We start from the raw sequence: 15,369 nt of genomic DNA, 5'->3' as shown, positions 1-15,369 counted from the left end.
TTGGTCATAGAGCGGGGGTTCTTTTCACCAAGGGAGAATGAAGCACTGATCACCCTTATACCAAAACCCAGCAAACCACCAGAGCAGGTAGAATCTTACAGGCCCATTTCCTTGCTGAATGTGGACATAAAAATTTTGGCCCGGGTACTGGCAGACAGACTGGCGCAACACCTCCCCCAATTAGTAGGTGAGCATCAGGTGGGCTTTGTGCGGGGATGTCATGCTACCCTTAATGTTCGAAAGGTGCTATTATCCATAGCGCGCAGCCAAACTCTTAATGACCCACTATTGTTACTAAGTCTAGACGCCGAGAAGGCATTCGACAAAGTACAATGGGCTATCTATTCCATGTTCTTGCACATGTAGGGTTGGAGGGGTAGTTTATGGAGGCCATCACAACACTATATCATTCCCCCTCAGCACGCATAGTGGTAAATGGGATACAGTCGCCGGCATTTGCAGTGCAGAGAGGGACTAGACAGGGCTGCCCCCTTTCGCACGCGTTATTCCTATTATACCTAGAACTGCTCTTGAGAACAATATTAGTTGACCCAGGTATCGTAGGGATATCTCTGCCCTCGCAATCGGTGAAGGTCTTGGCCTTTGCCGACGACATCCTACTGACACTCACCTAACCAGCTCAGTCGGTGAAACAGCTGCTGGAGGCCTTAGCAGAATTTGGGTTCCATAAGGGGTTCTCCCTAAATTTCCAAAAGTCGGTGGCCTTGCCCATCCAGGCCGAGATCCGCTCGTCTTGGAGGGGTCAGTTCCCCTTTCAGTGGGCAGAATCGAGTGTAAGATATCTGGGAATCGTTATCACATCAAAGCTCAACCAGGGGCACTATTGGGATATCCAAGATGGCCGCACTTCACTAAGATGCGGCGAGTCTCACTCTTACCTTTGAAAGAAATGCCGAAACACCGAGGTAGAGTGGCGGCTAGAGCTTCCCCGTTGCCTTCTTCATTGCCGGGTCCTATGGATAGGTTTGTGAGACCGTCGGGAGCTGCTTCGGAGAGCGGAATGCTGCCAGCTAGGAATCCCAACGATCTGGAGAACTCGGCTTCCGTTGGCCTTCATGTTACTCTAAGCCCCGCCATGCGCTCACCACCTCCCCAGCCGATTGGTGCGAGCTCCTTCCTCCTTGGATCAACAGGGTCTACTCCGGAAGGTACAGAGGGCCCAGAAGAGCGTTGAGAGGAAGCTCTGATAACAGCGGAGCAAGGAATGGAGGGCAATTTGCCCATGGAGATGCCACAGAGTGTGGGGAGAGGAGCCGAGGGACAGAGTTTGACTCCTGAACATGCTACCATAAGGTTAGAACTACCTAAACTGCTAGTAGAAAAACCAAAAGAAGTAACTTTAGAAACGTTATGGGACTTGGTATTTAACTTGGGACAGCTTTTTCTGAAACAAAGCAATGAGATGTTACCTAAAATGAAATCTTTGGAAATCGATGTACAAAAAAAAGGAGAGGAGCTCAAAGTTTTAGATGAAAAAATTGGAAAATTGGAGGAGAAATTCAATCAAAAAGTTTTGAACTTTGAAACAACTCAATCAATGATGATAAAAGATTTGACCAGTCTCAGGATGAAATCTGAAATGTTTGACAATTATATTAAAATCCATAATTTGAGATTCATTAATTTTCCTAGAATACATAATGTAGCCCCTCTTGAGATGTTAAAGCGCTACATGCGTGAAATTTTGAATATACAGTGGGGGAAATAAGTATTTGATCCCTTGCTGATTTTGTAAGTTTGCCCACTGACAAAGACATGAGCAGCCCATAATTGAAGGGTAGGTTATTGGTAACAGTGAGAGATAGCACATCACAAATTAAATCCGGAAAATCACATTGTGGAAAGTATATGAATTTATTTGCATTCTGCAGAGGGAAATAAGTATTTGATCCCCCACCAACCAGTAAGAGATCTGGCCCCTACAGACCAGGTAGATGCTCCAAATCAACTCGTTACCTGCATGACAGACAGCTGTCGGCAATGGTCACCTGTATGAAAGACACCTGTCCACAGACTCAGTGAATCAGTCAGACTCTAACCTCTACAAAATGGCCAAGAGCAAGGAGCTGTCTAAGGATGTCAGGGACAAGATCATACACCTGCACAAGGCTGGAATGGGCTACAAAACCATCAGTAAGACGCTGGGCGAGAAGGAGACAACTGTTGGTGCCATAGTAAGAAAATGGAAGAAGTACAAAATGACTGTCAATCGACAAAGATCTGGGGCTCCACGCAAAATCTCACCTCGTGGGGTATCCTTGATCATGAGGAAGGTTAGAAATCAGCCTACAACTACAAAGGGGGAACTTGTCAATGATCTCAAGGCAGCTGGGACCACTGTCACCACGAAAACCATTGGTAACACATTACGACATAACGGATTGCAATCCTGCAGTGCCCGCAAGGTCCCCCTGCTCCGGAAGGCACATGTGACGGCCCGTCTGAAGTTTGCCAGTGAACACCTGGATGATGCCGAGAGTGATTGGGAGAAGGTGCTGTGGTCAGATGAGACAAAAATTGAGCTCTTTGGCATGAACTCAACTCGCCGTGTTTGGAGGAAGAGAAATGCTGCCTATGACCCAAAGAACACCGTCCCCACTGTCAAGCATGGAGGTGGAAATGTTATGTTTTGGGGGTGTTTCTCTGCTAAGGGCACAGGACTACTTCACCGCATCAATGGGAGAATGGATGGGGCCATGTACCGTACAATTCTGAGTGACAACCTCCTTCCCTCCGCCAGGGCCTTAAAAATGGGTCGTGGCTGGGTCTTCCAGCACGACAATGACCCAAAACATACAGCCAAGGCAACAAAGGAGTGGCTCAGGAAGAAGCACATTAGGGTCATGGAGTGGCCTAGCCAGTCACCAGACCTTAATCCCATTGAAAACTTATGGAGGGAGCTGAAGATGCGAGTTGCCAAGCGACAGCCCAGAACTCTTAATGATTTAGAGATGATCTGCAAAGAGGAGTGGACCAAAATTCCTCCTGACATGTGTGCAAACCTCATCATCAACTACAGAAGACGTCTGACCGCTGTGCTTGCCAACAAGGGTTTTGCCACCAAGTATTAGGTCTTGTTTGCCAGAGGGATTAAATACTTATTTCCCTCTGCAGAATGCAAATAAATTCATATACTTTCCACAATGTGATTTTCCGGATTTAATTTGTGATGTGCTATCTCTCACTGTTACCAATAACCTACCCTTCAATTATGGGCTGCTCATGTCTTTGTCAGTGGGCAAACTTACAAAATCAGCAAAGGATCAAATACTTATTTCCCCCACTGTACCTGAACAAAGTTTTCCTCCTTTTACCTTGGTTTATTATGTTCCTGGGAAAGAATTGAACCAGACAACTGAAAAGCCGATAGACATTTCTCTTTTGCTTGAAACTACTAACTCTGAACTTGCAACGGCAGTTACTTTGGTAGCGACCGTTGCATTATTACCAGACTAGTAAAAAAGGCCCGTTTCTGACACAAATGAAACGGGCGCTAGCAAGGTTTTCCTCGGAGTGTGTATGTTTGGGAGAGTGTATGTGAGAGTGACTGTTTGAGAGTCAGAGTGAAAGTGTGATTGTGTGAGAGAGAGCGTGAGTCTGGGTGTGAGTGTGTTTGTGAGAGAGTGTGTGTGTGAGAATGAGAGTGTGTGCAAGTGTGTATGTGAGACACAGTGTGAGTGAGAGTGTGTGTGTGTGGGCGAGAGAGAGAGTGTGTGTGAGACACAGATTCTCTGTTTGAGTGAGTGTATGAGACCAAGCGAGTGTGTGAGTAACTGTGTGGCACATAGAGAGTGAATGTGATACAGTGTGAGACAGAGTGTGTGAGAGTGAGAGTCAGAAAGACATTGTATATGAGAGAGAGAGTGTGAGCCATGCCCTCCCAATCCATGGCCATCTGTCCCCTGCCCCCTCCATTCATCCTTTTCCAGCAATTCCCCTCTGTCCCTGAGCCCTGCCCTCCCAATCCATGGCCATCCATGTTTGTCTGTCACCTGCCCCCTCCATTCATCCCTATCCAGCATTTCCCCTCTCTGCCTGAGGCCTGCCCTGCAATCCATATCCATCCATGCCCATCTGTCCCCTCCATTCATCCCTATGCAGTAATTCCCCTCTCCGAGTCCTGCCCTTCCAATCCATGCCCATCCATGCTCCTCTGTCACCTGGCCCCTCCATTGTTCCCTATCCAGCATTTCCCCTCTCTGCCTGAGGCCTGCTCTGCAATCCATATCCATCCATGCCCATCTGTCCCCTCCATTCATCCCTATCCAGCAATTCCCCTCTCCCTGAGTCCTGCCCTCCCAATCCATGCCCATCCATGCTCATCTGTCACCTGGCCCCTCCATTTTTCCCTATCCAGCATTTCCCCTCTCTGCCTGAGGCCTGCTCTGCAATTCATATCCATCCATGCCCATCTGTCCCCTCCATTCATCCCTATCCAGCAATTCCCCTCTCCCTGAGTCCTGCCCTTCCAATCCATGCCCATCCATGCTCATCTGTCACCTGGCCCCTCCATTGTTCCCTATCCAGCATTTCCCCTCTCTGCCTGAGGCCTGCTCTGCAATCCATATCCATCCATGCCCATCTGTCCCCTCCATTCATCCCTATCCAGCAATTCCCCTCTCCCTGAGTCCTGCCCTCCCAATCCATGCCCATCCATGCTCATCTGTCACCTGGCCCCTCCATTTTTCCCTATCCAGCATTTCCCCTCTCTGCCTGAGGCCTGCTCTGCAATCCATATCCATCCATGCCCATCTGTCCCCTCCATTCATCCCTATCCAGCAATTCCCCTCTCCCTGTGTCCTGCCCCTTCCAATCCATGCCCATCCATGCTCATCTGTCACCTGGCCCCTCCATTTTTCCCTATCCAGCAATTTCCCTCTCTCTGCCTGAGGCCTGCTCTGCAATCCATATCCATCCATGCCCATCTGTCCCCTCCATTCATCCCTATCCAGCAATTCCCCTCTCCCTGTGTCCTGCCCCTTCCAATCCATGCCCATCCATGCTCATCTGTCACCTGGCCCCTCCATTTTTCCCTATCCAGCAATTTCCCTCTCTCCCTGAGTCCTGCCCTCCCAATCCATGCCCATCCATGCTCCTCTTTCCCCTGCCCCCTCCATTCATCCATTTCTAGTAATTCCCCTCTCTCCCTGTGCCCTGCCTCCTAATCCATACCCATCCATGCTCCTCTGTCCCCTGCCGCCTCCATTCATCCTTTTCCAGCAAGTCCCCTCTTGCCCTTCCATGACCCCCCCCTCGCATCCATGCTACTCTCTCTCCCATGTCCCAGCCTGGCCCGCCCTCTTCTCCCCCCCCCTTCGCATCCATGCCTCGCATCCATGCCCCCCCCTTCGCATCCATGCATCCCCCCCCCCCCGTTCGCATACATGCATCCCTTTTTTTTTTTTTCTTCTTCGTTTTAACTTTACCTCCGTGGCGGTTCGTGCAGCGAAGCGTCAGGGAAGGAGGCGGCGCTCCCGACGTCTAGCTTTCCCTTCACTGTGTTCCGCCCGAACACAGCGAAGGGAAGGCTAGACGTCGGGAGCGCCGCCTCCTTCCCTGACGCTTCGCTTCCCGATTTGTTTGGTTTGAGGCGAGGGCGGGGCAGAGACGGCTGGCTGGCTTGAAGGCTTCACTGGGAGTGACGTCAGATGGCTTCAAGGCTTCAAGGCTTCAGGGCTTGAAGCTTCCGGCTTCAAGTTTCCGACTTCACAGAACGTTGTCTTCAGAACGTTCACGGTGCGTTTTATTATATTAGATAAGAATTGGATCTTCCGCATGTTCTTTTGTAATAAAGAAAAGCCTTTTTTAGGCTTTAAAATCGTCTTGTTTCCTGATGTCTCTAAGGAGACTAGACGGCGGAGGAAACAATTCCTACTCCTCAAGCCGGAAGTTCTACACCTGGGGGGTACCTTCTTTTTAAGATACCCCTGCATGTGCATAATAAGACTTGGGGGGAAGAAATATGTATTTATGGAACCAGCTCATGTGTCTGCACTTATAGCCTCGGCAAATAAGGAAAAGCGATAAGAATAAGGCATCTCCACTTAGTGAATGTGTGATATCTGATGTTTATTTCCTTTTGTTTATTTCTCCAGTTGATTTCCTACATATTGGATTTCTAGATTTATGGACTTGAGTCTCTATTCTCTGAAAGTGAATTATTTTACTTTTATTGCATTATTTTCCTTGTTAAATCTTACTATGTTTGTAGAGACTTTCTATGCAAGAGGTTTCTTGTAATTTTTTTTTTGAATAAATGAATAAATAAAATTAAAAAAAAAAAGAGCTCAACCAGCTCTATGACACAAATATAGGACTGCTGAAGCAGCGAGTGACCAAGCTTTTCCATAGGTGGCAGGCGCTCCTAATCACACTGACAGGTTGTATTGCACTATATAACATGGTATTATTTCCAAAATGGACATATATGTTACAAATGCTGCCTGTGTGGTGGCGCGGGAAAGATGATAGGTGGTTGAGGAAGAAGTTAAATTTTTTCTTGTGGCAGGGCAAGAGGGCCAGAATACTGTTGACCAAAATAGCTCCCCCGGACTAAGGGAGGGCTGGGCCTCTTGGACCTGCGTTTATTTTCCATTGCCAGTAGTCTCAGACACATCTCAGATTAGTTCCGCTCCAAACATTTTTTCTCCTGTACCCAGACTGAAACAGCGCTACTTGGCCCTATACATTTCGCGTATTGGTTGCAGGCACCTCCGGGGAAGCTACCAAATCTAGGCCTTTATAAATATATTTCGATACTCTTAAGAACCACCTGGAAGTGGGTACGCAGGCACTATGGTAGAGATAGGGAGGTTTCCCTGTTGTTACCGATCCATGGAAACCTGGAGTTCCCGGCGGGGATCTCCTTGGCTACTTTTCAGAGGTGGGCCTCCTCTGGGATACATTATTTATATCATGTGGTTTCAGAGCAAGGGGTTATCAAACCATTTAAAGACCTGTGTGAGGAATATGGGCTGGGTATTCAAGATGTTTTTGCATATTACCAGATACGACACTATGTTAACTCTCTACCCCCAGCTGTGTTAACCCAAGAAATGTGGGATGAGTTGGAAGAATTATTGGGGCTAGACGCGCAATTGCGGGTCCCTTTGCGTTATTTTCATAGACTCCTCAGAGACTCGCTACAAGAGCTAGATCTCTCAAAGGTGACTCAGGAGTGGAATCGAGAATTGAACATTAGCCTCCAACAAGAGCAAATAGCGGAGTGCTTCCGGGCAGTCTACAGCCTTACGGAAAAAGTGGCATGGTGTGAAATTCAGTACAAGTTCCTGTTGAGATTACACATTTCTCCTCATAGAGCATACCGGGCCACTCTCCGGGAAACAGACAATTGCCCGAAGTGTGGGAGTAGCGGTACCGACTTGGGACACATGTACTGGTCCTGTCCTAGATCCCGCGCCTTTTGGGGGTCACTGGGTTCACAGGTGTCACAGATGTGGTCCTGTCGGTGGCATCCATCCCCGGAGCAACTATTTGACATATTCAAGACGCAGAGACCAATACCAGCGTTTTTAAAGAAATCTATCCTGATGGCAAAGCGAACCATCCTTCAGTTGTGGTTGGACACTGAAGGTCCAAGTGTGGCACACTGGAGGTCGGCCATGATCCATTGCTGCTCGCTAGAAAAGAAGGGGATCACGGACCTAGCTTCTAAGTGAGGCGACACATTTTGCAAAATTTGGTCCCCATTTTGGGACACTCTCACTCCAATAGCAAGAAGCAAGATTTTGAACTGTTGGGGGGTGGGGGGGGGGGGGAGGGTTAGGATGGGGCTGGAGGAGGTAGGGGGGAAAGGGGAAGGAAATGAAGAATATTTTATGGAAATTACTGATCTGTGTTCTATTTTTACCTGTTCAATAACTGCGTTGTGATATATGTTGTGGAAATAAATAAAAAGATATATAAAAAAAACCAAAACTACCCCGTTCAGCAATCTTGCAGAGCATGAGTAAGTTATATACTGGACGAAAATTCTCAAGACAAGAGGGATCTAAAGAGGGTTTTTTCAAGAGCAGAGAACCAGGCCTAAAGAAAGACTCTGAGAAACAAGCTGCAGGGGTAGAGGTGTAAGACCATGTCTGGAAACTGGAGCAAACTAGACAGAATTGGATCAAGGGAACAGATGGTAAGATGAACAGATGACATAATTTTAGATAACTGAATCAGAGAAGGAAGAGAAAAGGCATCCCAGGTACAACAGTGAGTAGGGCCAGTGGCGTTCCTAGGGCGGCTGACACCCGGGGCGCCCCCCCTGGGTGCAGCGTCCTGTCCCCTCCCCCCCCCCCCGGCAAAACGATACCTTCTCCCCCCCCCGGGGAAGACACCTCCCCTCCGGCGAAGCGACACCCCCCCGGTGCATTTTTACCTGCTGGGGGGGGGGGGGGGGCTGCCGCGTGCCTGTCGGCGTCGCTTGTTCCATGCTCCCTCTGCCCCGGAACAGGAAGTAACCTGTTCTGGGGCAGAGGGAGCACGTAACGAATGGTGCAGAGAGGCGTGTGGCACCCCCCCAGCGGCGTGCACCCGGGGCGGACCGCCACTGAGCAGGGCTCAATTTTGGCTGCATGTCAGGGGAAGTACAGTTACAGTTTACTCAGACTTGATATACAAATTCAAAGAAAAATAAAGAAAAAAGCTGCTAAACAATACCAAGCTGTAAAACATAAGACAATTCCTATTATGTGGGATCTTCTACCCCATGTATGGGAGAAGAGGTCATATCACCTCTATCCATAATTCCTCTACAAGAAACAAAAGAAGAGAGAAGTATCCTGAGATACGTATTCCGCACCCTGGTACAGTCAATGGTAATAAGCCATCTGGATTACTGCAACGCACTGTATGCGGGCTGCAAAGAACAGACTATCAAAAAACTCCAAACAGCCCAGAATACTGCCGCCAGACTCATATTTGGAAAAACTAAATATGAAAGTGCAAAACCACTAAGAGAGAAACTGCACTGGCTCCCACTTAAAGAACGCATTGCGTTCAAGATATGTACGATTGTACACAAAATTATCCACGCAGACGCCCCGATCTACATGCTGAACCTAGTGGACCTACCTCCCAGAAACGCCACAAGAACATCCCGCAAATTTCTCAATTTGAACTTCCCCATCTGTAAAGGACTAAAATACAAGCTGATGCATGCCACTACCTTCTCCTACACGAGCACGCAAATATGGAATGCTCTACACACAGACCTGAAATCAATTGTCGATACAAATAACTTTCGCAAATCTTTGAAGACATACTTCTTCAAAAAGCCTACAACGAGAACCAACAGCCTCACTAATTCACTTTCCTAACCTAACCAGTTATGAAAATCTACATCTACTATCACCCACCTAATCACTTCCTCTTTCTTCCCTACTTAATCCCTACACACTACTAACTGTATCTGATATTCTGGAATGACAATGTCATAACAAAACTATGTAAGCCACATTGAGCCTGCAAATAGGTGGGATAATGTGGGATACAAATGCAATAAATAAATAAATAAGAAACCCATATTTGTATGATCTATACTTAATCTCACATTTACAGGGAAATTTAAGAAAGAATGCCACTCCCAACTGCAGGACTCAACAGAAGAAATTGCTTCCTCTTCCTTTGTGTTTCACGTGAAACGTCTGGAAACGTACAAATTTTAAAATTAAAGACATTTTTATCTCTGTTTTTGAAATAAAGGTGTAGAACCCAGTCTTTATCTAAAGCAAAGATAACCAAAAGAGTGGCTGGTTGAGCGACCTCCGAGTCTGGAGTTTCATGTAAAGCTGAAACATCTAAAGATTCCATAAGCTGCATTTGTTCCAACTAAGTTCCATCATCAACTCATTTAAATGGAGGCAAATGAAAAACTTTTACTAACAGTGGTAAAAGTTCAGGTGATACTTGTAGAGTCTCTTTAAAGTATAAATGTGGGAAATTAAATACTCTTAAATTACAACTCCTTACAGCATTTTCCAAGGCTTCCACCTTAACTTCAATTTTTTTTTTACATCCTTAGAAAGATACGGCCTCCAAAACTGAACACAATACTCCAGGTGGGGCCTCACCAACGACTTGTACAGGGGCATCAACGCCTCCTTTCTTCTGCTGGTCACACCTCTGTCTATACAGCCTAGCAACCTTCTGGCTACAGCCATCGCCTTGTCACACTGTTTCGTCGCCGTCAGATCCTCAGATACTATCACCCCAAGATCCCTCTCCCCGTCTGTACATATCAGACTCTCATTGCCTAAAACATACGTCTCCCATGGATTTCTACTGCCTAAGTGCATCACTTTGCATTTCTTCGCATAGAATTTTAATTGCCAAACATTAGACCATTCTTCTAGGTTCTGCAGATCTTTTTTTCATGTTTTCCACTCCCTCCGGGGTGTCCACTCTGTTACAAATCTTGGTGTCATCCGCAAAAAGGCAAACTTTACCTTCTAACCCTTTCGGCAATGTCACTCACAAATATATTGAACAGAATCGGTCCCAGCATCGAACCCTGAGGCACTCCACTACTCTCTTTAGCATCTGGCCTGTCTCCCCAATATAGCACTTTTGTTCACATTTTCTTCACTTTGTGGTATTTTATGTTATCTATGTGATCTGAGTCTTGTCTTTAGCATCTGGCCTGCCTTCCCAATATAGCACTCTTGTTCACATTTTCTTCAATGAATATATTATACATTTGAGGAAGAGCATGAATAGGACCCCTTTCTATAAATGTTTTTCCCATGTTGGTGACTATAAGGTCCTGTGATATGTGCTGGCACAATTTGAAGCTTTGTGCATTCTATTCTTTTTGGGCTTTGTAGGGGTATTTACCTGAGATCTCACCTGAGCTGGTCTTGGTTCATACAAGCCTGACATCCAGTTACAAGATGGATTCTACAACCTCTGACCTGAACACATCTGTGTAAGCAAGATCCAGCTTTTCAGCTTCTGGAAAATTACTGGCAGGCAGACCGCATCCAAGGACATTCTGTGTTACAATCACCCTGAGAAGCTGAAAGGGGAGTGAGACCCATGGCTCCAGTAAGCCTGGTTAGTACATAAGTAATGCCACACTGGGAAAAGACCAAGGGTCCATCGAGCCCAGCATCCTGTCCACGACAGCGGCCAATCCAGGCCAAGGGCACCTGGCAAGCTTCCCAAATGTACAAACATTCTATACGTTATTCCTGGAATTGTGGATTTTTCCCAAGTCCATTTAGTAGCGGTTTATGGACTTGTCCTTTAGGAAACCGTCTAACCCCTTTTTAATCTCTGCCAAGCTAACCGCCTTCACCACGTTCTCCGGCAACGAATTCCAGAGTTTAATTACGCGTTGGGTGAAGAAAAATGTTCTCCGATTTGTTTTAAATTTACTACACTGTAGTTTCATCGCATGCCCCCTAGTCCTAGTATTTTTAGAAAGCGTGGACAGATATGCAGACCCGATAGTAACACTTCAGGGTCACAAACAAAAGACTCTTCATGCTTATGGAGTTAGCTGGGGAGGATTCATGCTTGGTCCCGGAGGATCATCTGATGGAGAGGTACTAAGAAAGTGGGAACTAAAGAAAAGTGAGTTGTTCAGAGACCATCAGACAGTTGGGACTGACAAGAAGGACCTAAGAAGACAAGCAAGGTTAGAAGGTTCGGAGCGAGCAAGAGACTGTGTTGTTCTAACCTTGTGAACTACACATCTGGTGGAAATACATTCAGGTTCAGCTATGTCAGCTCTGGAATACGGCACTGAGTGACGGACACCTGCTTTCTGCAGAGGGAGACCGTGCACTAAATCCGAGACAGACTCGCTGTGGATATAGCTAGAGCTTAAGAAGAAATCAGCACCTACCTCATCGAGAGACTGCCTAACAGAAAGCATGGTGAGATAACAGGATTTACTTCTATAGAGAATATGTTGCTAACCTGGTATTTTGCATAAGAGGTGTAGTATAAGTTTTCACGATTACAAAATCAGTGTTCCAGTAAGAATCATTTTGCATAATCTTTATTTAGGGACCATCTATATTATTATTATTATTATTATTATCATCAGCAAGTTATATATTTGTACTTTGCTACACCTTGCTGCAGAGCTATTCTATATTTGTATATTTTCCTTATCTATGAATAAAACTAATATATACTATCTGTGGCTTTGGTTGCGTTCTCTCTAGCTCAGCTAATTTTGGTTAGGTGCCAGAGTAAGGTCCTGTTTCCCCCTAGCATGAGTCCAGAATATTTGCTTAGGCAGAGTTCTGTAATCTTGGACCTCAGCATAAATAATTCTGTTGGGAGTCATTTTCCTATAAGACTTATTTATATTACCTACAGCTTTCACTTACCAATGGACTTGTTGTTTTAATTTCACTATGGCAAATTTTCTGCCCCCCCCCCCTCCAACCCCCCCCCCCCCCACAAAAAAAACAAAGCCTCTAGCAGTCTAAAAAAAGTGCATCCAGTGCAGCAGATCAAAATCAGTATTGATACCCATAATTGGTTCCACCAGCAAAGGTGCCATATGATGATAGGACTCAAAGATAAAAACTTACAGAAGTCAAAAAATACATGTAAAAGTCCATTTGATAAGCAAAAATCAAACAATATGGGAAATGCTTATCTGTCTGACTGGTTCCATGGAAAAATAAAGACTGAAATAGTCCAGTGTGACAGTGGCAGACAGAAGGAGGCACATATGTGCAGTGAGCCTGCTTAAAAGGTCTAGAAATCTAGGCTGGAGTAATGTTTCCATACAGGACTCTGTTGGTGACCTCACTCAAGTTGTGAGGACTTAATTTCCCACTGGTCTTCAAAGCAGACTAATGGTTAGAAATCTGGGCTGACAACCAGAGATGCCCAGCTCAAATCCTATTTCAGTTTCTTATCTTGGGTAAGTCACTTAGGCCAAGATGCACTAAAACAATCGTTAATGCCCATTGCTTACCGATTCCTTAGCGAATCGGTAAGCAACGGGAATGCATCAAAGAAGGGGAATGCAAATGAGCTGCTCGTTGTAGCTCACTTGCATTCTCTATTCCATTGCTAAACAGTCAGCCAGTCGGCCGGTCGAGCATGCGCAGAGCAGCCAAGCGTTATACTGGCTGCTCTGTGCATGCCAAATACGCCTCCCTGTGCCACTCGAAAAGAAGACGCTGCGCCGCTCACCCCCTCCACGGCCTGCTGCAGGAAGGCTCCAATGCGGCTCGATCGAAGGAGAGTGCAGTTGAAGATGTCCATCCAAAAAGACGTCCTTTTTGGACATCCCCCCCCCCCCCCCCCCACAATAATAACACTTCCTTTTTGGACGTCCTTCACTCAGCTGAGAGACCCGGAAGTCTCTGAGCCAATCACAGTGCGTTTAGCTGTTGTGATTGGCTCAGAGACTTCTGGGTCTCTCAGCTGAGTGAAGGACGTCCAAAAAGGAAGTTTTTATTATTGCGGGGGGGGGGGGGGGGGGGGGGGGGGAGGGGGGGAGGGGACGTCAAAAAAGGACATCTTTTTTTGAAGTGTGCTAATAATAACCTCTAAAGCTTAAGGGTGGGTTTTATTGTGGGGTTTTTTTTATGAGTGAAGGACATCCCTGACGAGCACTTGGGCGTTGTTTTGGGTGAAGGACGTCCCTAAAAGACGTCCCTGATGAGCACTTGGACATTTCCCCACCCCCCGATTTTTTTTGTTTGTTACATTTATTGAAGTTTTTAATCTCGCGCAGCCCCAACGAGAGGTACAGACCTCTCGTTAGATTTTCCAGCGTTAAGGCAATCGGAAAATGGTAGTGCATCTAATTACAATAGGGTTTCTACACAATTTGCTCATCTGCATTCCGTTTTCGTTAGCTGCTACCGTCATCGGAAAATGGCTTGGAGAAGCCTTTAGTGCATGCCAGGGTAATCTACTTACTCGTTAATGGCTCCATTGCCTCAAGTACAAAATTAGATTAGAAGCCCTCTGGGGGCAAGGAAATACCTACTGTACCTGAATGTAACTAGCTTGAGCTACTACTGAAAAAGGTGTGAACTAAAACTAACTAAATAAATCTTTTAGCTAGACATCGAGGTATCCAGTCAAAAATTGTGGTCTCTGGCTCCAAATTTTAAAATGTTAGGATTTATATAGCTAACCAAGTAAACCACATAAATCATTCTGAATATCGACCACTTAGCTTTCTGTTCTTTATGCTGTACACTAAACATTCCCTTTCTGTTGTTCCTACATGCTCCCTTCTATACTTCTTCCTGTTTTTTGAAGGTTTTTGCCTCTATTTCCTGCTGTTCCTTATTATGTAGCTGATTATGTTCTTGCCATCACAGAAAGAATGCAAGAAAGCCGCTGTCATTTCCTGCTTGCTCTCAGTTCCTTGCCCTACACCGGGGGCTATAATATCCTGCCTATGTTGTATTATCATATGTCAACCTGTAATAGGCATAATGGTGGTTGTGTTCTTTGGCATGAGATTTGGAGGAAATCGTAAAAAGCAAAAGAGGGAGCTTGCAGGAAACAAGAGAACAGAGAACAGTACATGAAAATAACAGTAAGAAGGACATGAGACAGCATTCACTGGCATGCAGAGAAGAGTAGAAAGTGCAGCAACATGCTTAAGAATAGGAAAGAATTAAGAAAAAAGCAGGAAGATGATGCAGTGCAATATGAAGTGGACAAAAGAAGGTAAAAGGTGAACAAAAACAGACTGTCCCAGTTAGGATTTCCAGGAGAGCCCCTACTCTTCAGCTGGTACACACTCCTCCTCCTCCTCCTCCCTCCCCCCCCACCCCCGACACTGAACTGATATTAGTGAACACTTCCATCCCATCTGAAGAGCAAAAGAGATTAAGCTACAGAACAGATAAGAATGTTTCTGGAACCTGCTGTGCTACTCACTTTTTCAATTTCTCTCCCAAGGCTGGAAGTGCTACAGGCTTTCCTGCCCGGTCCCTGGATGGAGAGGCTGACCTGCTCTGGCTCGGAGACGCACTCCCACTGCTGCTGCTGCTGCTGCTGCTGCGCTGATGTCCAGTCGTTCTCCCACTGTGGCGATAACGATCCCCAGAGTGACTTCTACAAGACATCAAGCAAAGTTGCTTACTTGTAATGTGTGCTCTTCAAGATGGACAATTTTGTTTGATGGAGCCCTTCCTGAAATCAGTAACAAAAAAAAAAGCTACCAGAGTTTACTATCATGCTGTACTGAGCATATATAAACTGGAGAAGCCAATTCCTTGAGAAAGAAAGGTTTGTGATGATCGATAACCTGCTGTCCTTATAGAACACTAATAAGACTGATATTTAAATGCTGCAGTTGAGGGGTTTTTTTTTTTTAATACCAGCTGCAACACTTAAAATTAT

The 15,369-nt window shown here is 46.0% G+C and overlaps 1 protein-coding gene across 1 annotated transcript in view; it reads right to left on the bottom strand.

The window, feature by feature from the left end:
- Positions 1-15,369, bottom strand: part of CLASRP (CLK4 associating serine/arginine rich protein) — a 1,081,767-nt gene that overhangs the window by 327,489 nt on the left and 738,909 nt on the right. Inside the window, exon 14 of the mRNA XM_030217938.1 lies at positions 14,905-15,081. Within this exon, the coding sequence (XP_030073798.1) occupies positions 14,905-15,081 (177 nt within the window). The remainder of the gene's footprint in view (positions 1-14,904; positions 15,082-15,369) is intronic.

Source organism: Microcaecilia unicolor, chromosome 11 (genome assembly GCF_901765095.1).
Source record: "Microcaecilia unicolor chromosome 11, aMicUni1.1, whole genome shotgun sequence".
Taxonomy (NCBI): domain Eukaryota; kingdom Metazoa; phylum Chordata; class Amphibia; order Gymnophiona; family Siphonopidae; genus Microcaecilia; species Microcaecilia unicolor.
Note: the sequence above shows the minus strand (reverse complement) of the source record. Positions and strands in the feature narration are given on the sequence as shown.